The sequence below is a fragment of the Macaca mulatta genome, chromosome 6, assembly GCF_049350105.2.
Source record: "Macaca mulatta isolate MMU2019108-1 chromosome 6, T2T-MMU8v2.0, whole genome shotgun sequence".
Classification (NCBI taxonomy): Eukaryota; Metazoa; Chordata; class Mammalia; order Primates; family Cercopithecidae; genus Macaca; species Macaca mulatta.
In genome coordinates this window covers 160184990-160212005 of record NC_133411.1, presented here as the reverse complement: position 1 = coordinate 160212005, position 27016 = coordinate 160184990, and the positions used below count along the sequence as shown (strand labels likewise).

Genomic DNA, 27016 nt, shown 5'->3' with positions numbered 1-27016 from the left:
CCAGTCACACTGTTCACTTTGCCCTACAGCTGCAAGGGCTAAACTAGGAGAGGCCAAAAGCCCAGGCAAGTCCTGGTTGGGCAAGCAATTTCGAGGGGAACTGAGGACCACCCTGACTGAGATGGGTCTTTCATAAGTCCCCCAAGAACCAGGTGAGGCATCATCAACATCACCTCTCCTGCCACCACCGCCTCCCTGATTCATGCACGTCAGGCTTCAGCCAGCAGCACGCATCCTTGGGGTTAGGAGCCAGCATCTCAGGTCGGCAGCCATGGTTTCTCTGGCGACAGACCCATCAGAGGCTCATTCAGAGCCTTAACCCTGAGCCTCCACCACCTACCCACCGTGTTGAAGATGTCATTGCTTGGAAGGGACTACAACAGTGAGCTGAACTCCTTGGACAATAGATCTCAGTCCCCCTCGGAGAGCAGCAGTAGCATTACTTCAGAGAATGTCCATCCTGCTGGGGAAGCTGGACTATCGTAAGTGGCTGCACCGCCCTTCCAGGCCTGAGGTCAAACACTGCTGTTTTTGCAGCTCTGGACTTTGTCTTCCTTCGTCTGTCTCCTTAACACGCTTATTCCATTAACAGGAGATGCGTGGATAAAAAATGAATCAGAATCTAAGGAGGTCAATCACTGTGGCTCTGGCTACTAGCCCTGTTTCCCAGTTTTCACGAAGAACCCAGCTAGAGCAGCCACGTTCAACATGAGCAGCTAGTCTCCAGGAATAGTTTCCTATCTCAGGCTGCCTGCCCTTTCCTTCCTCTCTTTCTTCCACAGTCTCTGGCTGCCTTCTTCTCCTCACACATCTGCCATTATTCTCTCTCCCTCTTCTCCCCAACCCCCCATGCCATCCATCCAGAAAACAAAAGGTGCTAACTCCAGGTCTCCACCTTTACTGCCCCAAACTCAGACACATGGAACTCTTCTCTCTGTTTTTTAAAATTTAATTTAATTTAATTTAATTTTAAGCTTCAGGATACATGTACAGGACGTGCAGGTTTGTTACATAGGTAAACGTGTGCCATGGTGGTTCGCTGCATCTATTAATCCATCACCTAGGTATTAAGCCCCACATGCATTAGCTATTTATCCTGATGCTCTCCCTTCCCCCGGCCCCCATCCCCAACCAGCCCCAGTGTGTGTCTTGTTCTCCTCCCTGTGTCCATGTGTTCTCATTGTTCAGCTCCCACTTACAAGTGAGAACATGCAGTGTTTGGTTTTCTGTTCCTTTGTTAGTTTGCGGAGTATACTGGCTTCCAGCTCCATCTATGTCCCTGCAAAGGACATGATCTCGACAGAACTCTTCTTCTAGGACTTACTGTCAATCAGACTGCTATCTGGTAACCATCAGATTGGTAATAACTGTGGACACAAAGAGATTATCAATGACAATCCCCAGTGTTGATAAGGATATCAGGAAATGCCCTCTCTCATCTTTTTGGGAGGAATTAAATTGGTATCTTTCTAGATGGCAATGTTGCATGTCAAATCCTAAAATGTCATTTGTATAAAACATACAAATATTTATTTGGCAAATACTGTCCGAAAGTCCACAACTCGTGCACGCACACAGAAAACTTACAGCAGTGGTTGCCTCTGGGGAAGAGAATTTGGAGGCTGAGAGAAAAGAGATTTATATTCACTTCATAAGGATTTGGATTATTGTGTTTCACCTTTCGAATTTTGTACTGTCTCACAATCTAGGTTTTTAAAGTATAATGAAATATAAATAAATATACCCTTTGATTAATAATACCCCTTCTAGGAATTTTTTCTAATGAAATAATAGCATAAGTGACTGGGCACGGTGGCTCACGCCTGTAATCTCAACACTTTGGGAGGCTGAGGCGGGCAGATCACGAGGTCAGGAAATCGAGACCATCCTGGCTAACACGGTGAAACTCCATCTCTACTAAAAATACAAAAAAATTAGCCGGGCGTGGTGGTGGGCGCCTGTAGTCCCAGCTACTCGGGAGACTGAGGCAGGAGAATGCTGTGAACCCGGGAGGCGGAGCTTGCAGTGAGCCGAGATCGCACCACTGCACTCCAGCCTGGGCCACAGAGTGAGACTCTGTCTCAAAAAAAAAAAAAAAAGAAAAAAAGAAATAATAGCACAAGTGTGCATAATTTTTATCAAAGTACTTGTTATAATGTAACCATCCAATGGGTTCACCTCCCCCGCTGCCTAGACAGAGATGATTTATCAAGACAGGAATTGCAGTGGAGAAAGAGTAATTCACACAGAGCCTGCTGTGCAGGAGACAGGAGTTTTATTATCACTCAAATCGGTCTCCCAGAGCATTCGGGGATTAGAGTTTTTAAAGATAATTTGGTGGGTAGGAGCTTGGAAAGTGGGGAGTGCTGATTGATCAGGTTGGAGATAGGGGCTCGAAGTGAGTTTTTCTTGTTGTTTTCTGTTCTTGGGTGGGATGGCAGAACTGGTTGAGCCAGATTACTGGTCTGAGTGGTTTCAGATGATGCATCAGAGTGCAGGGTCTGCAAAATAACTCAAGCACCCATGTTAGGTTTTACAATAGTGATGTTATCCCCAGCAGCAATTTGGGGAGGTTCAGACTCTTGAAGCCAGAGGCTGCATGACCCCTAAACTGTACTTTCCAGTCTTATAGCTAATTTGTTAGTCCTGTAGAGGCAGAATGGCCCCCAGGCAAGATGGGGGTCTTTTTGGGAAAGGGTTGTTATCAAGAGTCAAATCATGAAGTGAATTCCTTCCCAAAGTTAGTTCAGCCTACGTCCAGGAATAAACAAGGACTTCTTAAAGGTTAGAAGCAAGATGGAGTTGGTTAAGTCTGATTTCTTTCGCTGTCATAATTTCCTCAGCTATAATTTTGCAAAGGCAGTTTCAATAATATTGAAAACTTGGAAACGTTAAGAGAAAGGTTAACACATGGAACAAACATACGGTAGAATATGATACAGTCATTACAAGTGATGGAGGAAATCTACTGGACATGAAAATGTGTAGCACATTTATTCATACAGAAAATTAGTTGAGGATCCAGCATGTGTAGTGGTTCTCCTCATGTAAAATTCTATGCATTTAGCGCAAATAAAGATGCCCAGAGGAATGCTAATTATAGTGTGTGGTTATTTTCAATTGGTGGGATTTTGGAATTTCCTTTTATAATAGCAATTGTGTAGTTTTCAAGAAAAAATATAAACCCAATTTTTTAAGTCCCAGGGGATCTCGCAACATCTATTTATGCTTCAAGGTCCAGATGAGTAATGCTGTCAGCTAAGGCGCAGTGGTTCCTCCAAAACCTTGTCTCACCTTTCCCACAAGATCGGATTCAAGTAGGGGCAAGATATTGGTGCTACCATGCGAAAGAAGTGAGAGATAAAGGAAAAAAGAGCAGAGGGTGGGAAATTGGACCACATCTTTTGGAGAAATTACTACTAAAGAATTGACAAATTACAGTTACCAAGAAATAAAAATTATCTCTCAGAAGTAAAGGGACAATGGGTGCCCCCCCCATCCTTAGGTGAGTAGACTGCCTTAACAGAACTTAGGTCAATAGACTTCACTCAATAGATTGAAGTCACAGAAGTCCCCAACAGTCTGCCTGTCCTCTCAATCCAACCCTCTCTCAGGTCAGCCTTGAAGTGCAAAGACCTGGTACAGCTTCTTGCAAGCCCCTTGCCATGACTCCCTAATGGATAAGGCAAAGAGACGTGAGCACTGTCTGTGCTGGACTCACTTGGGCGTTGGTTTTGGCTGTCCTGGCCACCTGCAGACAATTTAAGTGTGGCACAAAGGCATCTCTGTCTTAGCCTGAGACTTCGTCTGTATCTCCCAATGGCATCTTCAAGGTACCCTTTTGTTCTGGATGGAGGGGGCACTTCTACTTGCTTAAGCCAGCCCATGCTTGCCTTTTCCCTATCATCCCAATTCTTCTTCTTCTTGAAGGAGGCCCTTTCTAACAAGTGAGCACCATGAAGGTCAAACCAAAGGTGGCAGTGATGATGAGGATGATGATGATGAGACAATGATATGATGGTGATGCTCATATCTGTGAAGCACTTCATGATTCCAGGATTCATCATGTTGTCACCTCTTTTGAGTCTTACAGCTTCCCTGGGACATAGGCAAGACCAGAATTGTTCTTCCTTTTTTGGCAGTGAAACAGGATCTAAGTAGCTAAGGGCTTCCCAAAGTAGTAACCAAACACAGTAGGTTAGTGGCAGAGCTAGACCTCAGAATTAAGTGCTCCTACCTCTGGGTTCAATGCTTGTGCATGTACTTTTTATTTAAGTTCCTTTTTGATTCTGTTCTCATGATCCTGCTCCCACTTTTCCTACCCAATCCACGTCAGGATTGGAGCTGCCTGGGCAGGAGCTGCCAGCACAGGCGTGAAGAATATTTAGAACCCTAAGCCCTAGCACCCTGCTGGGACCATCATAAGTACTCTATATGCACAGTAACAATTGTTATTAAATTATTAAATTGTACCCAGTGCATAATGTGAATATATTATATAGCAATTCATGGATATATACACACACACACACACATATATATATATAGAGAGAGAGAGAGACAGAGAGAGAGAGCGCGTACAAGCAGTTCATATTCACAATGAATATTGGTTGAACAAATGGATGAAAGAATAAACTAAAACCAGTAAATATTCCATATATGATAGATTTTTGTTTCTAGTGAGTTAATAAATAACCTGATGCCTCACTGTAGATTGAAGCAACTATTACTAATTTTTTCCATTGTCTATCTAACTGATAGACACGTATTAGGTTGCGATAGATGTTATTTGAGAGAATAACTCATGAAAGAAATCACTGGATGGATTAATGAACCAACCAGTACTAGAGCGTTATCCAGAGTGGTAGCAATTTTTATTTCCTTTAGAGCCTAGTGTGTATTAAATATTCGTTGAGTCACTTGAACTAGCACCATCCCCAGATCAGATGTTCCAGGACAGACCCCTAGAATTGAAAGTTGTCTCCAAGTCCACCTCTTCAGGTTTTGTCCCTCTCCCTATCAGGCACTCTGGAGATGCCAGAAGGAGGCTGAGCTTCTGGCCATGCTTCCCTTCCACTAACAGTACCCTCTGTCTCCCTACTCTCCCCACCACAGGATGATGCAAACTTTGATCCACTTGTTGAAATGCAACATTGGCACAGGGCTCCTGGGGCTTCCCCTGGCCATAAAGAATGCCGGCTTATTGGTAAGAGGCATCTGTGGGATGGGAACTAGGTTTGCTCATTTGCAGAAGGGGGGTGATAGGTCCTGAAGGCCTTCAAACTGTTATCAATGGGCAATTTGGGGGTATCCTCTGCAATAGAAAATGTGCCTGTTGACATCAATCCCCTGGAGCCAACCTGAGTCCAACCTGAGCATCCCTGGAGGGGGCACACCATTACTTTTAAAGACTCACCATGCTCATCTGACTCTACTTTGCCACAATTCTCCCAACAGTCCTCCCCACTCCCTAGGATCACATGCAGCTCATTTCATCATTTGCATTAACAGCCCAATCCCTGCAGGCATTTGAGTGTGTGACTCTTGTTCCAAACTAAATGATGGCACATGAGAAAGTATCTTGGACACAAGGATAGACACCTCCAACAATCCCAACAATCCACTCTCCCCACGCCAGCCTACCTCTGTCTCTTTTCCCGTGCTGTTCCTGCCCCCTCGTTTCTGTCTTTTAAATTGCCTGCTCTCTAAAACTACTCTTTCCTACAATCATTAATGCCATCCTCACTTTGTGTTTTTCTACCATTTATATCTACCTTACCTGGGATTCTTAAAGCACGTATGAAGATAAGACATTTATTTATTTGTTTGTTTGTTTGTTTATTTAGACAGAGTCTTGCTCTGTCACCCAGGCTGGAGTGCAATGGCAAGATCTTGGCTCACTGCAACCTCCGCCTCCCAGGTTCAAGCGATTTTTCTGCCTCAGCCTCCCAAGTAGCTGGGATTACAGGTGTGGGCCACCACGCCCAGCTAATTTTTGTATTATTTGTAGAGACAGGTTTTCATCATGTTGGCCAGGCAGGTCTCAAACTCCTGACCTCAGGTGACCCACGCATCTCGGCCTCGCAAGGTGCTGGGATGACAGGTGTGAGCCACCTCGCCCAGCCGACATGTTTATTTTTAATAGGCCCACCTTCCTCATTTAATTGAAAGCTCTGTGGGCAAAAACTGTCTAATTTCCCTTTGCACCTCCCCACAGTAGCCTCTGTAGGGACTGGCACACAGCAAGTTTCCATTAACATCTATTGAATGGAATTGATACCAAATATATAATTTCCATTTCATTGCAGTGAATCTTTTCTTATCTCCAGGCCTGGTAAGTGGCTCCCATGTCTAAAGAAGGCAAGACCCTTGCTTCCTCTGTCATGACTTCTGATCTTCAGTGGTTCCAACCCAGAGATGGGACTGTCCACTTTGGGATCCTCTGGGTTCTAGAGCTTCTGCAAAAACACATGGTCTTCAGCCAAACTATCTTTGCCAGGGTGGTATTTGCTTTTTAAGACAATGCTTTCATTCTTTGATGTTTGCTTCCTCAGAGTCATTAGATGATTTCTTTACCTTTCGTCTCCCACCAGAACCTCTGGCCATGATTCGTCTGAGAAATATTTATTGAGTACCTACCTACCCTGTGCATTTGTAGCCCCTGGGAATATAGAAGCAAACAAGATATGAGAGTCTCTGCTGCGTGAAGCCTGCATTCCAGTGGAGTCGAGTGGTGCTCTTGATCCCTCATTTGTGTCTTTGTGATAGGTCACATCTGTAAAGACACAAGTGTTCAGAACAAAGGATGTGAGAGGGTCCCTCTTTATGCCCTTCTGATCACATCTGGAAGATATGATTAGTAATCAGCTCCACTTTTTAAAAGGAATTTGACAGATTAGACACACTACAGATAACAAATAATTGTCTGCCCCAAAATGTCAATAGGGCATCTGTTAATAAACTCTGCACTAGAGGAAGAGAACTGAGTCATAAGATACCTTGGTCCTCAATTATCTTGGAGAAAGGGAGGGCCAGGGTATCGTATGAAATAAATTTACCACGAGGGACTCTAAACTGGTAGAACTCAAGGAAAATGAGAAAATGCATGGGCTATGTGGGAAGGTAATGAGCTCTCTGTCACTGGAAGGATCCTAGCAGAAGCTGGGCAGCCACTCTACAGGGATGCTAAGAAGAGCATTCAAACTCTAGCATCTGGGAGCATGAGGACATTCAGGCTGGGTCTGTCACCCCAAAGACAGTTTTATTATGCAAGAGGCCCCAGCACCCAGACAGTGAGAGGGCCAGGGAATGGGAGTGATCATTTCTGGCTCACTTCCCCCTCTCTCCTCTCCCCTCCAGGTCGGTCCTGTCAGCCTTCTGGCCATTGGGGTCCTCACCGTGCACTGCATGGTCATCCTGTTGAACTGTGCTCAACACCTCAGTCAGAGGTCAGAGGCCTGCTTCTCTCCCATCCCAGCACTGGGGCCCCTCTGCGGGTGTGTTACACTTCTTTTGAACACTGACCCAATTAATTCGGCCACTGCTCCAGGTCACCTTGCTACCACTCTGGATTCTATGAAGGCAAGGAGAGCGTGACAAAGAGTCCCAATTAGAGACTCTAGGCACAGGTCCGACGCTGCTGCTAACAAGCTGGATGACTATCAAATTCCTGTATCCCTCTGAGCCCAAATCTCCTTACCTGAAAGCATTGAAAGTGATAAAAGATGCAAAAGCACTATATAAATTGCTCTATTTATTTGAGACATAGACTTTCTTCTCTTCCTTTTAGACTCGCCACCCCCAACCTTCTCCCACTCCAATACCCACACCTTGTCAGGGTAATTTGTTTCATGCAATCTCCTTTCAGAACAAGTTAGTAACAGTAAAAAGCATACTTACTAAAAAGAAGCATTCACAATGATTTCAGTCATTATCAAAGCATACATATAATAATCAATGTTTACGTATTTGAAACTTTAATGCAAAAACAATTTCAGACAGAAAAGAGAAATGCAGTAAAAACAAAGAATGCAGAGATCCACAGCGCTCAGCTACTCCCAAGGCATGCAAAACTAAATAGGTCCTCGTAAATGTGAAGAAAGGCCTCAAAAGTCAAAGTAGGGACAGTAAATAAAACTCTCCATAAAGCCTAATTATCATAACCCACAGAGGTGTACCTGGAGTACCTATCAGTCACACCTAACTCTCAGAGCACTTTCCTGCTCACAAAACGCTTTTAAGAGCATTTACTCATTCCGCAGTTAAATGTACTGTGCAATTACACTGTGGTTACCATGGCAAGAGCCTTGCAAGCCTTGTTTACTCCTCACAGTAAGCCTCTATGGTAGGCACTATTTTTATTCCCATTTTACAGATGAGTAAACTGAGGTTTAAATGCCTTGCCCAGGGTCATATCGCTGGGAAGTGGCAGAGCCGGTATTGGAAGACCTACTGTGACTCCACTGTTAATCATTTTGCAAATCTTCCCTTCCCTCAAGCCTTCTGGGATCATTATATCACCAGATAAGCTTCTGACATCAGGCCATTTCTGAAAGCCTTTCCCTGAATTTTTTTTTTCTCTGATGACTTGTCTTTTATTTTTTCTAATATAGAGGTTGCAGAGTGATGCCCTAAGAGTTGGCTATGGCCTTCAGTTATGTTTTGGGGGATCTCCACAGTTTTATTCTTTAGTCAACCTTTAAACCCTGGAGATTTTGGCCAGGCATGGTGGCTCACACCTGTAATCCCAGCACTTTGGGAGGCCGAGGCAGGCAGACCACCTGAGGGCGGGAGTTTGAGACCAGCCTGACCAACATGGAGAAACCCCATCTCTACTAAAAATACAAAATTAGCCAGGCATGGTGGCACATGCCTGTAATCCCAGCTACTTGGAAGGCTGAAGCAGTAGAATCACTTGAACCCGGGAGGCGGAGGTTTTGGTGAGCTGAGATCGCGCCATTGCACTCCAGCCTGGACGACAAGAGTGAAACTCTATTTCAAAAAAAAAAACCTGGAGATTTCACATTCACAAAACAAAAAAAACTCTGCCTTCTTAATCAGTTAGACAACCGACTACCTCTGAGCCTTCATTTTTTAGATGTGCTTCTAGAGGCAAGTCCTGAGCAATCCCTTTTACAATGGGACATGTATTCTGGTTTGCCACAGTCTCCACTGCTCCCTACTGTCTCATACTCAGCCCTGTCACCCACCAAATCACCAATACCTGTCTGATCCCATAGCTTTTGAATTTACAACCCTCAGATTTATATCCTTGCCAGTTCTATGCAAGGTGACCTCATTTGTATTGAAAATGCCTATCACAGTGAGCAGTAGTAAAAATGCCATGTTCCAGCACATCTCCATATCCATCTCTCAGTCTCCTCCCCCAAAATCCAGACTGCATGTGAAGAAAACTGAGGCCCAGAGATCTCAAGAGACTGCCTCTACATGTCTGGCTACCTGAGGGTCGTGTTGGGATTTAAACTCTGGCTTCTGAAGAAGGCTGGAGCCCTTCCTCTCCTCCACCTGTTCCCCTCAGTCCTGCAGTTTATGTCGTGCTTCCAGGATCCGGGCAACCTGCTGCTGTTTCCAATTGCTCCAGCCAAAGCTGTTTCTGCAGCAGGGCTTTCTCCACCCCTAAAAGGGTTGAGGAAGAGGGATGTGGGAAGAGGAATAGGCTGGAACTTAGGCATCACATCCTACAGGGGTGCTGGGCAGGATCCCGAGTATCACCTTTGTGAGGGGTCTGGCCCAGGCCAGGATCTCAAATGTTCTGATACCCTCAGCAATGGGAAGGAGGGAATCACTGGCCTGGACACACCCACACCACCTCTTCCCTCCCTTTCCTGCTTTGCAGACCCACGTCAATGCACAGCTACCGTTTATTCAAGAAGACTAAATCCAATGACAATCAGTTAAACATTTGTATTTAAAGGGATAACTGCAAAAAAAAAAAAAAAAGAAAAAAAAGGCGAACTCCTGAAAGTTGTTAAAGTACATCACTGTGAAAAAATCGATAGAACGCTTCATGCTCACACACAAATACAGAACAATCACTCACTTTGGGAGAAAACTGTACCTTTAACAAAAATGTTTTAAACTATGCATTGTTTGTTCTTTCCCCCTAGACTGCAAAAGACTTTTGTGAACTATGGAGAGGCCACGATGTACAGCCTTGAAACCTGCCCAAACACCTGGCTGAGGACCCATGCAGTGTGGGGAAAGTAGGAGTCACAGATGTCCTAGTAGTAATAACAATCATCATCGTCACCACTTTTCTTTATTTCTACTTATACAGGTTTTAAATGAATATGCTGTTATTGTAAACAATCAAACAATATAGAGAATCACCCCAATAACCCCATCCCCCATCTCACTCTGTACCCATAAGGTAATCGTTGAAATCTAGTTAGTAAATATTCCTTTAGACTTTTTTCTCTACCTGGACATCATTATATGTGTGTGAATGGAAGTACATAATTTACTTTCTATTTTCTTATACATTACTTAGAATAATTTTTGAAAATTTGATTTTTCATCTAACAATATGTCCCTATTTTTTCACGTTGGAACATATAAATGGACCTTATCTTTTGGTGGGGGGTTTGGGGACAGAGTTTCGCTCTTGTTGCCCAGGCTGGAGTGCAGTGGTGCGATCTCAGCTCATGGCAACCTCCCTCTCCTGGGTTCAAGCAATTCTCCTTCCTCAGCCTCCTGCGTAGCTGGGATTACAGGCGCCTGCCACCACATCTGGCTAATTTTTGTATTTTTAGTAGAGACAGAGTTTTCACCATTTTGGCCACGCTGGTCTCAAAGTCCTGACCTCAGATGATCCGCCTGTCTCAGCCTCCCAAAGTGCTGGGATTACAGGTGTGAACCACTGCACCCAGCCAACCTCATTATTTTTTAAGGCTCACAATGTTCCCTAGTGTGGACGTATATCTGTTTCATTTGCTTATTCCCCTAAGGTGAACATTCAGGTTGTTCCCTGCCTTGATAAAAGTTAACGGTGTACAAAATGGTTTTCTACGTCTTAGCTACTCTGTTCATCTCAACAGCCTTGCGAGGTAGGCAGCGTGGGTTTTTATTGTCCTGGAAATATGAGACTTATAAAGATAAAATAACAGGCCGGGCGTAGAGGCTCAAGCCTATAATCCCAGCACTTTAGGAGGCCGAGACGGGCGGATCACGAGGTCAGGAGAGCGAGACCATCCTGGCTAACACAGTGAAACCCCGTCTCTACTAAAAAATACAAAAAACTAGCCGGGCGAGGTGGCAGGCGCCTGTAGTCCCAGCTACTCGGGAGGCTGAGGCAGGAGAATGGCATAAACCCGGAAGGCGGAGCTTGCAGTGAGCTGAATCCGGCCACTGCACTCCAGCCTGGGCAACAGAGCAAGACTGTCTCAAAAAAAAAAAAAAAAGATAAAATAACATATCCAAAGACGTGGACATTGATATGGGTGGAGCAGAGATTTGACCAAGAACCTAACACTGGAACCTTCCCCAGCAAAGTCCCTCAGGAGGTAGTGAATCACACTGTGGCTGCTAAGATTCCTTTGCAGCTCCTCTCTTGAGATTCTCAGTAGGTCATTGATCTCCTGATCAGGAGCCACTCTAATGATTAGATGACGTCATGATTAGGTGAGGTCATGAGAAAGAGTTGGAAACATTTAAAAAATATTTAAAGTAATAATTTGTCATCTTTAATTTACTAAGAGATACGTTAGAAGCTTGATTAAAAACTGCCCATTCTTTGGCCGGGTGTGGTGGCTCACGCCTCTAATCCCAGCACTTTGGGAGGCTGAGGCAGGTGGATCACCTGAGGTCAGGAATTTGAGACCAGCCTGACCAACATGGCGAAACCCCATCTCTCCTAAAAATAGGAAAATTAGCCAGGCATGGTGGTGGGTGCCTGTAATCCTAGCTACTCAGGAGGCTGAGGGAGCAGAATCACTTGAACTCAGGAGGCAGAGTTTGCAGTGAGCTGAGACCACACCATTGCACTCCAGCCTAGGTAACAGAGCGAGACTATGTCTCAAAACAAACAAACAAACAAACAAAAAACTGCCCATTCCATGGAGGTAATGGTCATAAATGGATGCTCAAGCTGTTACAGGAATGGTCACTGGGAAACTTTATAAAGGGAGAATGCACTGATGCCACCTGACCCCATGCACTCATCTTAGCATCTCATATTTATATACATGACAGCTAGATATGGTGTGTCTCATAATAGCACACAGTAGGGAGTACAGAGTAGTACCACCTCTGAGATATTTCAAAAATAAATTTGAAACCTCCATTTAATCAAATTCATTAGATCTAATATCCATTTATAGGAAGCACAGGGGATAGAGGAACAAGATAAATAACATCATGAGGAAGTCACCAACCAAATAGAAAAAATAGGATATACTACAGGACAAATGATCTGGTATCTTCAGCAGCAAACAAAAAATTAAAAGTTGCGAGGAAAAAATAAAAAGGGCAAGGGGAATATAGCAATTTAAAAAACTTAAGAGACTTAACAAAATACAATGTGTAGACTTGTTTGGAAACTAACTGTAAGATAGATATTTTTGAGACAACTGGAGAAATCTGAATATGGACTGATTATTAGATGATATAAAGAAATTATTGGCTGGGCACAATGGCTCACGCCTGTTATCCCAACACTTTGAGAGGTCAAGGTGGGAGGATCTCTTGAGACTAGGAGTCAAGACAGCCCAGGAGGTTGAGGCTGCAGTGAGCTATGATTGCACCACTACACTCTAGCCTGGGAAACAGAGTGAGATTCTGTCTCAAGAAAAAAAAAAAAAAGAAGAAATTATTGTTAATTTTGTAAGAGACGATGATGGTATAATGATTATACTTTTTAAAGTTATTGTCTATTAGAGCTGCATACTGAATTATTTACAGGTGAAATAATTTGGGATCTCTGATTTGCTCCAAATACACCGACAAATTAAGTATGTGTGTGATGGGGCTGAAGAGATAGGGAACAAGTGGCAAAAAGTTCATTGTTGAAGCTGGGATAAGCACATGCGAATTCATTAAATTATTCTCGTTAAATTATCGTCATATTCATTAAATTATTCATTGCTTTTGTATATGTTTGAAAATCTTCATAAGATAGACAGAAAAAGATATTATTCTGAAGTCACATGTGACACCGCCAAGATTCTGACACAATAGGCTGATATGAGAACCAGGAGTCCGTATTTTTAACATATGCCTCAACCAACAAATTGGTTGATACTACAAACCAATTTTGAAAAGCCCTTATCTAAATATTATAATCTAAGTAAAGGAAAATATTTTTGTTCTTTTGAAAAAATGCATCTCCAAATTTGGAATAATTTAAGAACCCAAAAGAGTAATGACAATAACCAAGTACAAGATATTAAATTTAGAAATAATTAATGTGAATTTGTTGTGATGCCAAAAAAAGAGGAGAAAATAATATATCTCTCTGAAAAAACAGCTAATAAATTTAGAAGAAATGATAAATAGAATTAGAAAACCACCACCTTGCAACTACCAATCACATAATTGATTCAAGCAAGGAACATCAGTGAATGGTAAAACCATTGATTTGAGGAACAGGATAATCACTCCATCTGAAAGTTTTACCCCACAGATTACAAAGGGAAAATGTACATTTCTAATGGAAGATCTGGCAGTCACCAACAAAGCAGAACAACAGGATACCATGTGCCTCCCAATATGATGAAATAGAGATACAAAACTATCACCTCTGTAGTATTCTTGCTAAAAGTGCTCACCTGAATTTAATCATGAGGAAGCAACCGTACAAGCTCACAATGTGGGGCATTCTATAAGACAATTGGCCTATACTCTCCAAACAAAGCCAATGTGATGAAAACACAAAAAGGTGAATGTCTATGGAACTGTTCTACATGAAAAAAAAAAGACTAGAGACATAGCCAAATGTAATATACAAACCTTCATTAGATCCCGAATTAAAAAATAAAATAGCTACAAAAGATACTTTAGAGGGAATTGGGGTAATACTAAGTCATTTTTATATAAGAGACTTGAGCATCTGCAGATTTTGAATTCGTTGGGGCTGCTGGATACCAATGAATGACTGTATTTAAAATAGAAACTGTATATATGAAGATATTGAAGTTGATTTTCTGGCTATTACAGTCTTAAGAGAGATACGTTGAAGTATTTAGGGTTTAAGTGTTAGGATACCTGCAATTGACATTTGTCTTTTTCTTTTCTTTTTTAATTTTTTTTTTTTTTTTTTTTTTTTTTTTTTTTTTTTTGAGATGGAGTTCAGCTGTGTCACACAGGCTGGAGTGCAGTGGCAAGATCTCAGCTCACTGCAACCCCCACCTTCAGGGTTCAAGCGATTCTCCCGCCCAAGCCTCCTGAGTAGCTGAGATTTACAGGTGCCTGCCACCACACCCAGCTAATTTTTGTATTTTTGGTAGAGACGGGGTTTCACCATGTTGGTCAGGTTGGTCTCGAACTCCTGACCTCAATGATCCACCTGCCTTGGCCTCCCAAAGTGACCTGCAATTGACTTTCAAATGATTCTGAAAAAAATTGCTTGTGTGTGTGTGTGTGTGCGTGTGGGGTGTGTGTGTGTGTGTATAGATGAATGAATGCATATATACATATATATATGTAATGCAATTTGGGGCCAAAAATTAACAACTGCTATAATTTAGTTAAAGGGCACATGAATGTTAATTATACTATTCTTTCAACTTTTTGGCTTAAAAATTTTTCAAACTAAAAAAAAGTAGGGAAAATTTCAAAAATATTAAAAATAATTGTTTCAAATAATAAACTATTAAGAAATGATTGTTTGTTTCCTCCCTCTATCGGCCTCTTCCTTTCCTTCCCAGGTACACTGTCAGCTTCTTATTAATCATCACCCAGCTGGGCTTCTGCAGTGTTTATTTTATGTTTATGGCAGACAATTTACAACAGGTAAAGAGGCCTCTTCTGGGCAGAGTGGGAGAAAAGCAGACCTCCTGCTGCTGAGGTTACATTAGCAAACGTATTGTGTTAGGGTCATGGGAGGAGAGAGCTTCATTTTTACTCCTAGATCAGACCACACTTGGGAGCTCTCTCAGTCCTGGGAACCACGTTTTGAAAGGATAGAGGAGCCAAAGTAACTTCTGAAGAGTGTAACCAGGGTAGAAAGAGAGGCCTGCAATCATGTCCAATCAGAAATCAATGATAATTGTTAGCCTGAAAAACACTGGTGACATTTACTTTGAGTATCTCAAGGTTGTCATGTAGAAGATGTCTAAATATACAAGGCCAACAAGCTGCCACCTTCCCCTCATTGCATTCCTATCAGACATTACAAATCAACCACAGCCTTCTTTCTTGGCTTTGCAGATTAGAGGGAGCATCCTTGGTTTTGTGCACCCAAACAACCAGAAATAACTGTGACAAGTATTGTAGATGGAATATTCAAGTAGATAGATACTGACCAATATTTAGAGCTTCCCAGATTTTAGGGCTATCTAAATTTGAAGATGATATTCTTGTGTAATGAATTCCCTTTCTCTGGATGTATGAAAGAAACACATTTTGTAGATAAGAAAAGGTTTGGGTATAAACAACCTCAAAGCCTTGAGATTTTATGATTCTAAGAGTTTCTGGTGGTCACAATCATGGGCACGACAGTTAGGGTTGCCCAATTTGGCAAATAATAATATATGACACCCAGTTACAATGGAATTTCAGATAAGTAGTGATTTTTTTTTACTATGAGCATGTCTTATGCAATATTTGGGACATATTTATACTAAGTTATGTTAATTACCTGAAATCGACTTGTAATTGGTGTCCTATGTTTTATGTAGCAACCACACTGCCTGTCATTGTGTGCTTTATGTCAGATGGTGGAAGAAGCCCACGTGACCTCTAACATCTGCCAGCCCAGGGAGATTCTGGCGCTGACCCCCATCTTGGACATTCGTTTCTACATGCTGACTATCCTGCCCTTCCTGATCCTGTTGGTGTTTATCCAGAACCTCAAGGTGCTGTCCGTCTTCTCGACATTGGCCAACATCACCACCGTGGGGAGCATGGCTCTGATCTTTGAGTATATCATGCAGGTCTGTGCCACAGGGAAGAAGGGATCAGGGTCCAGGCTCTATGAAGCACTTGGGGAGTAGGGTTTGTTATCATGAAGCTGAGGAAGGTGATCCTCTGCTCTGAGCAGTCCCTGCCAACATGACATCTAGGAACACTTCTGTCCCACAAGTTGTAAAAGCTAATTATTATCATCATCATTGTCATCAACATCCTCATCATCATCATCGTTGTCGCATTGGATAACAATGAGTCATTCAACAAATAATTACTGAATACCTTCTGCAATCCAGGCATTGTGTAAGGGGCCAGGGACTCAGTGGTAAGTAAAAATAAATAGGGTGCCTGGTCTCATGGAGGCTGCATTTACTTGGAGAGATAAACATCAATCAAATAACCAAAAAAAATTGTAAAAGTGGTAGGTGGACAAAGGAAATACAGATGATAAAGGAATTTTATTTACTTGGTGCCAAATTATTTACATACATTAACTTATTGAACCTTCACAATACTATTTTGGAAGTAAAGCCGGCGCTCTGTATCCATGATTTCCACATCCATGGATCTGAACAATCACAAATGGAAATTATTGGGAGAAAAAAACACTAAAAATATACAACAATAAAACATCATACAAATTAAGAAACAATTAGGTCTAACAACTATTGGCTAGGAACAGTGGCTCACACCTGTAATCCCAGTATTTTAGGAGGCTGAGGTGGGAGGATCGCTTGAGTCCAGGAGTTCAAGACCAACTGGACAACATGGCAAAATCCCTTCTCTACAAAAAATTAAAAAATTAGTGGGGCATGATGGCTTGCACCTGTAGTCCTAGTTACTTGGGAAGCTGAGGTGGATGGATCACCTGAGCTCATGAGGTCAAGGCTACAGTAAGCTATGATCACACCACTGCATTCCAGCCTGGGTGACAGAGCAAGACCGTCTCAAAAAAAAAAAAAAAAAAAAAAAAACATAGGTTATATGCAAATACTACACCATACACCACTTTATATCAGGGACTTGAGCATCTGCAGATTTTGGTATGCACGGGAGGTCCTGGAACTAATGCCCCATGGAGACCAAGGAGCAACTATACTATCTTTATCCACAGTTTACAGACAAGGAAGTTGATAAAGTAATTTTTTCATGACTTTCAGACTGCCTGCCATGTCCATGCTCCATTATCACAGACCATAAAATCCCGCTATTATACTTTCATTTTCTTGAGTGAAAGTCTCTGGTGTTGTATTCATTTCCTATTGCTGTTGTGACAAATTACCACAAATCTAGTGGCTTGAAACAACACAAATGTATTTTCCAGTGCTTGAGTCTCGCTGGATTGAAATGAAGGTGCAGCAGAGCGGTATTCCTTTCTGGAGGATCCAGGGAAGAATCTGTTCTCTTGTCTTCTCCAGCTTCGTAGAGGCTGCCTGTGTGCCTTAGTTTGGGCCCCCTTCCATCTTCAAAGCTGGCAGCCTCAAGCCAAGTCTTTCTAATGCTGCCTTCCCTCTGGTCTTCCCCTTCTGACTCCCTCTTCCACTTTTAAGGATGCTTGTCCCACCCAAATAATCCAGGATCATCTCCTTGTTTTAGGGTCAGCTGATTTGAAACCTTAATCCAATCTAAAAACTTAATTCTCCCTTGCCGTGTAACAAAACATATTCACAGGTTTTGGGGCTTAGGATGTGTACATAGAAATCTATTAACATAATCATTCCCTCTAGATTCATGAGAGCTGCTATACTAACTAGTAGGCTGCACAGCCCTGAAAGAAGTGTGAGAGAGACACGTTAGAGGACTGGGAAACAGGAGACCTGAATTCTTATCTGGGCTGTACCACTAACTTGCAGAGTGGCCTTGGGCAATTCCCCTCTCCTCCATGTTCAGCTTTCTCCACATGTAGAGATGAGCGGGCTACCAGTAGCCAAAGGGTGGGACCACCCAAGTATCCAAGTAAGTGATGAAAGGATGAACACAATTTGGTGTCTATACATACAGCGGAATATTATTCAGCCTTACAAAGTGAGGAGACACTGACACATACCACAATGTGGATGAACCTTGAGGACACTAAAGCTAAGTGAAATAAGCCAGGCACAGAAACGATAACTATTATAGGATTCCAGTTACATGAGGTACCTAGAATAGTCCAATTCATAGAGACAGAGAGTAGAGTAGGGGTTGCCAGGAGGCTGGGTAGTGGGGCATTATTACTTGATAGATAAAGAGTTTCAGTTTGGGGTGATGAAAATGTTCTGGAGATGGATGGGGTGACAGATACACAACAATGTGAACGTTCTTCATGTTACTGAACTGTGCACTTAAAATAGTTAAAACGGTAAATGTTATGTGTATTTTAGCACAATATAAATAAATAAATAATCATATTTAAAAGATTAGAAGGCTGACTGAGGTCTAAGTATCTTCTGATTTTCTCTGTTGAGATCAGGTGTGACCCAGCTTTCCACCAGGCAAAGATTCAGGATGACTCTGACACTGTAACAACACCAATGCGCTTCTCCCACTTTCTTTCAGGGGATTCCATATCCCAGCAACCTACCCTTGATGGCAAACTGGAAGACCTTCTTGCTGTTCTTTGGTACAGCCATCTTCACGTTTGAAGGCGTCGGCATGGTAAGATTGATGGGGTTCACACGAATGGTCGCTAGTGCTCTTTACAGTGGCCAACTGTAGTTCCAGATGTCTAAATAAATAGTAGTTATGGAAAGTGCAGACTCTGATCTTCTCCTGATGAAAGGAAAGTCTGTACCCACATACAGGGTCCCTACTGCTCTAACACACCATGCTAAGACTTGAAGACTGATAATTTACTAATCAACCAAGACTAAGTAGGACATTCCTGCCAATAGAAAGCGTGAGAGAAAACGAAAGGGGTGTGGCCATGTGGAGAGGCCCCTTTCTGATTCTGGGCCCACCTGGGGAAGGACATCTGCGCTTGTATGGAAACCGTCTCCTTCACAATGGGCCACATCTCTTTCTACTTTTTCTTTCCCAACTTTTTTTTTTTCCTCCAGGTTCTGCCTCTCAAAAACCAGATGAAGCATCCACAGCAGTTTTCTTTTGTTCTGTACTTGGGTATGTCCATTGTCATCATCCTCTATATCTTCCTGGGGACACTGGGCTACATGAAGTTTGGGTCAGACACCCAGGCTAGCATCACCCTCAACTTGCCCAATTGCTGGTATGTACTGCCCACCTCAGGTGAGATAGGGAGAGACACGGGATCTGTTCTGGTTGTCATAGCAGAGAGCACAGCGAATCATGCCCTGAGCCATGAAGCTGGTAACGCATCGCTGGAAGTGATATATGTCTCTCCTGCTCACACTGCATCAGTCAACGCAAGCCACATGGCCGCACCTCACTCCAAAGGGGCAGGGAAGTGCAATTCTGCCATGTGCCTGGCAGTATTTGGTGGACAGCACATATAACTGCTGTGCCACCTGATGCAGTGACAGTGGGGATTCATTGGATGAATACACAAATAATGCTTAGAAAAGTGCTTAGCACATGGTAAGCATTCGTGAGTGTTAGCTATTATCATTGTTATGCATCCCCATAGCCTTCATTCTTCCAAGGTGAGTAGGATGATGGTGCATTTATTTCCCACAAACCTGGAGCTGTAGAACGAGAAAAATGTAACCATCCCCACCCACCTTGCTGTGTTATGGTGATGACTAGATGAGACACTAAATGTGGAATTTCTTTGAAGTTGTGCCTTATTTTATGCAAGCCATCATCCTAATATGCTGTTCTTGTTCTAGGCAATTTGGGCTGCCACTAGCTACCTTGGACAGGGCACTTTCCTTCCTGGGACCTTAGCTAGAAAATGTGGGCATTGAACTCCATCAGGACTTCACACCTGCTGGTGTGAACCTCACTAGTCATCAGGTTCTCCAGGAAAACCTTAAACAAATATACCTTCCCAATAAGAAAAAGACCAACAACCCAATGAGAAATGGGCAAAGGGCAGAACAGGTATTTCACAGGCAAATAAAAAAAAAGGCCAGATGGCCAGATAAAGAGATGCTCAGAAAGATAATAGAAGGCCAGGTGCAGTGGCTCACACCTGTAACCCCAGCACTTTGGGAGGCTGAGGCGGGTGGATCACTTGAGGTCAGGAGTTCGAGACCAGCCTGGCCAACATGGTGAAACTCCATCTCTACTAAAAATATCAAAATTAGCTGGGCATGGTGGCATGAGCCTATAATCCCAGCTACTCAGGAGGCTGAGGCAGGAGAATTGCTTGAGCCTGTGAGGCGGAGGTTACAGTGAGCTGAGATCGTGCCATTGCACTCCAGCCTGGGTGACAAAAGCGAGAATCCATCTTAAAAAAAAAAAGGAAAGAAGAAAGAAAGGAAAGAAAGAAAAAAGAAAGAAAGAAAGAAAGAAAGAAAGAAAGAAAGAAAGAAAGAAAGAAAGAAAGAAAGAAAGAAAGAAAGAAAGAAAGAAAGAAAGAAAGAAAGGCAAGTTAAAAAAATAAATACAAGGGCAAAGATGCATGCATCAACACAGTTCAGACAAGGACGTGGGAAAGCAGGTCTTTTAATTCACTAGGATAGCAAATGGGCAATATGTCAATAGCTATCAAAATTTTAAATCACATAGGCTTTTACCCAGCATTTTGACTTCTAAGCTTGTATATTATATATGCATTAATATATGTACAAGGATAGTCTGTGCAGCATAGTTTACTTGGGAAAAGTCTAAGCACAATCTAAATATTCATTAATTGGTGACTGATTTTTAAAATTATTGCATATCCATGCAATTGGCCTACCAACCAGCTATTAAATAGAAGAGCCAGATCTATGTGTACTGGCAGGGAACAATCTTCAAGACATACTAGATGAGACGGCCAAGAGTGGTGGCTCACGCCTATAATCCTGGCACTTTGGGAGGCTGAGGAGGGTGGATCACCTGAGGTTGGGAGTTCACAATTAGCCAGACCAACATAGAGAAACCCCGTCTCTACTAAAAATATAAAATTAGCTGGGCGTGGTGGTACACACCTGTAGTCCCAGCTTCTCAGGAGGCTGAGGCAGGAGGATTGCTTGAATCCAGGAGGCAGAGATTGTGGTGAGCTGAGATCACACCATTGCATCGATCCTCGGCCTTTTGGCTAAGATCAAGTGAGATCATTCCATTGCACTCCAGCCTGGGCAATAACAGCAAAACTCCATTTCAAAAAAAAAAAAAGAAAAAGAAAAGAAATATTGGGTGAATAAACGAAGAGTCTACATGTGTATATGCATATGTGTGTGCATGTCTGTGTGCATGGATGTGCATGTATGTTCCTACATTCTGTATGAGCATGTACAAACACCAATCATTTCTAGAAGGGCCACAAGAAAACTCTGAGTGGTTGCCTATGGAAAGGGAAACTAGAAGCTAGGAATGCTTTTCACTGTATGACTCTTGTACCATGAGTTTTACTCTATGCATATATTGTCTTGTTTGTTTGTTTGTCTGTTTGAAACAAACTCTGTTGCCCAGGCTGGAGTGAGTGCAGTGGTGTGATTTCAGCTCACTGCAACCTCTGCCTCCTGGGTTCAAGCAATTCTCCTGTCTCAGTCTCCTGAGTAGCTGGGACTACAGGTGCACGCCACCACGCCCAGCTAATTTTTGTATTTTTAGTAGAGATGAGATTTCATCATATTGATCAGCCTGATCTTGAACTCCTGACCTCAGGTGATCCACCTGCCTCAGCCTCTCAAAGTGCTGGGATTACAGGAGTGAGCCCCCACGCCCACCTATTGTCTTTTAAAAAATTAAAAAAGAAGAGGCATAGATTCCTGAGCTGCAAGCCTACTGACTCAGAATCTTCAGCAATATGCATTTTTAACAAGCTTCCCGGATGGCCCTGATGTCCAATCTGGCCTGAGTCATCCAACATTAGTCAGTTCTATAACTCAGTGACAAGTACAGATTGAGTAACCCTTATCCAAAATGCTTGGGACCAGAAGTGTTTTGGATATTGAAGCATTTCAGATTTTGGATTTTTGGATTAGCGATACTCAACCCATACCACCTTCTGAGCAGTAAGTGAGTCCTCAATGGCCCTTCCGGGGAGCCGTGTCACATTCCACATCCTATTCATGTGTCTGCAGGTTGTACCAGTCGGTCAAGCTGATGTACTCTATCGGCATCTTCTTCACCTATGCCCTCCAGTTCCACGTCCCAGCTGAGATCATCATCCCATTTGCCGTTTCCCAAGTGTCAGAGAGCTGGGCACTGTTTGTAGACCTGTCTGTCCGCTCAGGCTTGGTCTGTCTAACCTGTGAGTAGCATAAAAGGGCACTCTTTACCCAAAGCTATGACAGAGAGCCACACTGGTTCCCACCCCACCATCATTGGATCTGCCACTTGCCTTCTTTGTGACCTAGGGCAAGATATTTCACCTCCCTGGACCTCAATTTTTCCATTGAAAAAATAAATGGGCTTAACACGATTACCACACAGTAAATGTTACAGTCATGTCTACTGCCTACACATAGAAAATAGATGCTGGCTGGTTTGCAGAAGAAGTATCATTCATTCAATCCTATATGTCAGGCACCGTACTGACATTATCTAATACTGATAATAATGTAACAATATATTACCATTAGGGGGAACTGTGGCCCAGATAAATTAAGTAACATGCCCAAGTCATTCACACTAAGTGACAAAGCTGGGATTTGAACACAGATTGTGCAGCACCAATGCATCTGTTTTTCATGGTGCCATATTTCTTCTTATCATAAATTATGAACAAGTCCCATATCATAAAGTAGGTTTAACTGAAGGGAAAAATCCCAATGGGACTAATTTTTCAGAGTCTTGGAGATTATTTATTTGTTTATTTATCTGAGACAGAGTCTCGCTCTGTTGCCCAGGCTGGAGTGCAGTGGTGCTATCTCGGCTCACTGCAACCTCTGCCTCCCGGGTTCAAGCAATTCTCCTGCCTCAGCCTCTTGAGTAGCTGAGATTACAGGCACCTGCCAACATGCATGGCTAATTTTTGTATTTTTAGTAGAGATGGGGTTTCATCATGTTTGCCAGGTTGGTCTCGAAATCCTAACCTCAAGTGATCTGCCTACCTCAGCCTCCCAAAGTGCTAGGATTACAGATGTGAACCACCGCACCCGGCCAGAGATCATTTTTGGGGTGTACTCTTCTCTCCTCCCTCCCTTCCTTTCTTCATGTTCCTTTCCATTCATTCATTCACTCATTCATGAGCACTGTTGTAGTGTTTGGGAACCTCATGAAAAGGGCTGGGGAACTCTTTCTTTGGAACATGTCTAGACAGAGGATCACAAACGATGACCCATGAGGAATGAGCAAAACAAAAAGGGATGTTTTGCCTGGAGAAGCAGAGGCTCAGAAAATTTCCACATTTCTCCTTAAACACCTGTGGGATTATTGTAAAAGCGAAGGAAGAAATTTAGTCTTCGAGGCTCCAGGAGTCAGAATTTAAAGTCGTTGAAGGAATCAAGTCTCAGTACGGGGTCAGGAGAAACTATGCAACGCTTGGAGCTGTCTAGAAGAACATACTATCAGATAACAAGCTTTAAATGACTGGCGTTTTATGAGCAGAAACAGCAAAAACCTACTTGGTTTGAGGTGTTAGAGTTCACAATCTGTGCCAAGACATCAAGAGGCTGTAAATAATATTGCTTGCAATCATTCCTACTGGGAAGGGTGTACGTTGACAAGAAAGTCTGAGGAGCCTCTGAGTATCAGGGAATGCATGACTAGAGACAACTGACCTTATAAGGATATGCCCTGCTTTTGATATATGCTGAATGTCCCATTCTTCCTCCATTATTCATCCATCAATTCTATTATCCTTTATTCATTCAACAATCATTTGTTGAGCACCTACTACATGCCTGGCATTGTGCTAGACACAAGGGATACAATGATGAATAAAGAAGAAGATGTAGCTTCTGCCTTCACAGGACCTACAGTTGAGTGGCAAATATATGCAAGGAAATAATTACAGCACATTGCAATGATTGTTAAGATGGGACATCATGATGCTCTATATGATGGTTAAGATCGAAAGTAGAAGACACTCTCTACATGTAAGAGGGTCTTATAACTAAGCCTGGTTGGGTCAGGGAGTCCTCTCCAGTGGAGTGACACTTCAGTGAAGACCTAAATGATAAGTAGGAAATAGATGGAGGAGTGAAGAATGTACCACGGGAAGGGAACAGACTGTGCACAGACCTGAGGCAAGTATTGCCTATGGCCCCTTTGGAGAAGTGGAGAGTGCTGAGAGATGAGGTCAGAGCTTCGTCAGGGCCAAGTCCTAAGGGTCATTGTGTTGAGGAGTTTGGGCCATGGGGAGCCATGGAAAGGCACTGAGCAGAGGATTGACATGACCAGAATGGAGTGTAAGACCTTCCTCCAGTCCACCTTGCATTATAGCTTTTCTTGCATATATCTTCTCTACCCCCTGGTAGTGAACTTTCCTGGAAGACTGATGCTGAGTTTTCTCTGTAAGCAGCTTATTAAGCATCGGATGAAGGAAAGCTGGGGACAGGGACTTTCCATCAGAAGGGTAATGCACTCCTAGCCGTGAGAGTCTGTGAGTCTCTCTCATGCTCAGATTGGATGTGTCAGAGCAATTTCAGAAAGAGGTGATTTTTTTAAAGATCCAGCGAGCTCGTATGGATGCTTTCCAGAACAGGCTTTCTCTATTTTGTTCACAGGAAAATCATATGATTGGAATATTTAACATAATGGATATCCCAACTACACTGATTTGATCTTTACTAATTATATAAATATATTGAATTATCACACATACCCCAAAACTATGTACATATATTATACATCAATGTAATAATTGTTTTAAAATAATAAATTTGCATAAAATTAAATCATATAAATTATATATTTACTCATTCAAACATTATTGAAATTGGACTCCCTTGGAAAATCTGTGATACTATATGTTCCCCATGTGTATAAGAGATGGAAATTTAGGAGTGTGAAGAGAAGAGAGGGATAGGGGTTGGATAGCTAATGCTCTCTTCGTGTTTTATGGCGTGCTTCATTACTATGATCCTATTAAGAACAGAAAAATAAGTGGTTGAGGTTGGGCGCGGTGGCTCACGCCTGTAATCCCAGCACTTTGGGAGGCCGAGGTGGGTGGATCACGAGGTCAGGTGATGGAGACCATCCTGGCCAACACAGTGAAACCCTGTCTCTACTAAAAATACAAAATAATTAATTGGGCGCCATGGAGGGCGCCGGTAGTCCCAGCTACTCCGGAGGCTGAGGCAGGAGAACGACTTGAGCCCGGGAGGTGGAGCTTGCAGCGAGCCGAGATCGCGCCACTGCACTCCAGCCTGGGCGTCGGAATGAGACTCCATCTCAACAAAAAAAAAAAAAAAAAGAGAGAGAGAGAAAAAGAAAAAGAAGTGGTTGATATTCGGACAGCAGCAGAAGCATCTCTCATTTTTTTAATCCATCCTTGCTTCTAGACAAAAGCTGTATTACATAGATACTACAAACATTGGTTCCGAGCCTGGGCAAGAGTCAAGCACTTATTGAGCACCTACTGTGTACCAAGTTATTTCTTACACATGAGAGACAGCATAGTAGAGTGAAAAGGACCTTAGATTGGGCATCCCAGTGGATTCTAATCTCAGCTCTGTGTGACCTTGAATAAGTCCTGTTCCTTTTAGAGCTCCAGATTTCCCCATCTCTACAGTGAAGAGGTTATAACAGATGAGTGGTAGAGGAGCCCTTCCAGTAAAGATTATAGGTTAAAAAAAAAAAAAATCCAATAGATAAAATATAAAAGGAGAGCATCTGTATTTGTAGTTAAGACAGGGGTGGGAGTTGCCTGACCTTCCAAAACCTGCAGTAGGCTCCCTCTCACCTCTCCAAAGCGGTCGCTTAGGTATCTGTGAAATTCTAGGACTCCAAAGCAATGGCTTGTTTCTGAGCTGCCTTTTTGCAGGCACATTCAGTGATTCTAAATTTCTCCTTTCGTTGCAGGTGTCTCAGCCATCCTCATCCCCCGCCTCGACCTGGTCATCTCCTTGGTGGGCTCCGTGAGCAGCAGCGCCCTGGCCCTCATCATCCCAGCCCTCCTGGAGATCGTCATCTTTTACTCTGAGGACATGAGCTGTGTCACCCTTGCCAAGGACATCATGATTAGCATCCTGGGCCTTTTAGGGTGTATATTTGGGACATACCAAGCCCTCTATGAGTTGACCCAACCCATCAACCATTCCATGGCCAACTCCACAGGTGTCTATGCATAATTATCTGTTTTTAGTCTAATAGCTCTCCCTTCTTCCCATCCCCAGTTTGACCTCCATGTGGATGTTATATACCTTCATCAAATCCCAACATCTCTATATTAATTAGTGTCTTCTTTATCTTTCCAAGAGAAATGCAGATGAGAAAAGTTAGCATTGATGTCTCTCAGGTTACACCTTTTTTGGTTTTATATTTTTTGGATGGCCTTTTGTACCTCTGAACCAAAATTAGATTCAACTATTCGTATTATCAGCCTCATTTTATGGAAAAGGGATGCCACTTACCCCAAGAGCCCTTGAAACAGAGACCAAGCATAAATACAAAAGTAATGTTTTCTCCACACTGCAGTAGCTGCCCTTAAAGCATCAGATTTAGAAAAGTGTGGCTGGGCACCGTGGCTCACGCCTGTAATCCCAACACTTTGGGAGGCTGACGTGGGCGGATCACAATGTCAGGAGATCGAGACCATCCTGGCCAACATGGTGAAACCCCGTCTCTATTAAAAATACAAAAATTGGTTGGGCGTGGTGGCAGGTGCCTGTAATCCCAGCTACTCAGGAGGCTGAGGCAGGAGAAATCATTTGAACCAGGAAGTCGGAGGTTTCCATGAGCCGAGATCGCACCACTGCACTACAGTCTGGTGACAGAG

General features: G+C 42.9%; 1 protein-coding gene across 1 annotated transcript; it reads left to right on the top strand.

Moving 5' to 3' along the window:
* Positions 1-354: 354 nt before the first annotated feature.
* Positions 355-26369, top strand: SLC36A3 (solute carrier family 36 member 3). Its single transcript, XM_015141253.3, has 10 exons — positions 355-482; positions 5116-5206; positions 7360-7448; positions 10128-10223; positions 14883-14967; positions 15891-16109; positions 18622-18720; positions 19122-19288; positions 22215-22384; positions 26101-26369. Exons 1-10 carry the CDS (start codon positions 355-357, stop codon positions 26367-26369), a joined length of 1413 nt encoding a protein of 470 aa, XP_014996739.2.
* Positions 26370-27016: the final 647 nt, after the last annotated feature.

Bases quoted from the DNA above. Each gene is read 5' to 3' on its own strand.
- SLC36A3 (XM_015141253.3), top strand. From the start codon at position 355: ATGTCATTGCTTGGAAGGGACTACAACAGTGAGCTGAACTCCTTGGAC. The intron at 7,449-10,127 runs GTCAGAGGCCTG...CTTTCCCCCTAG, and splicing joins GCTCAACACCTCAGTCAGAG to ACTGCAAAAGACTTTTGTGA. The intron at 10,224-14,882 runs GTAGGAGTCACA...TTTCCTTCCCAG, and splicing joins ACCCATGCAGTGTGGGGAAA to GTACACTGTCAGCTTCTTAT.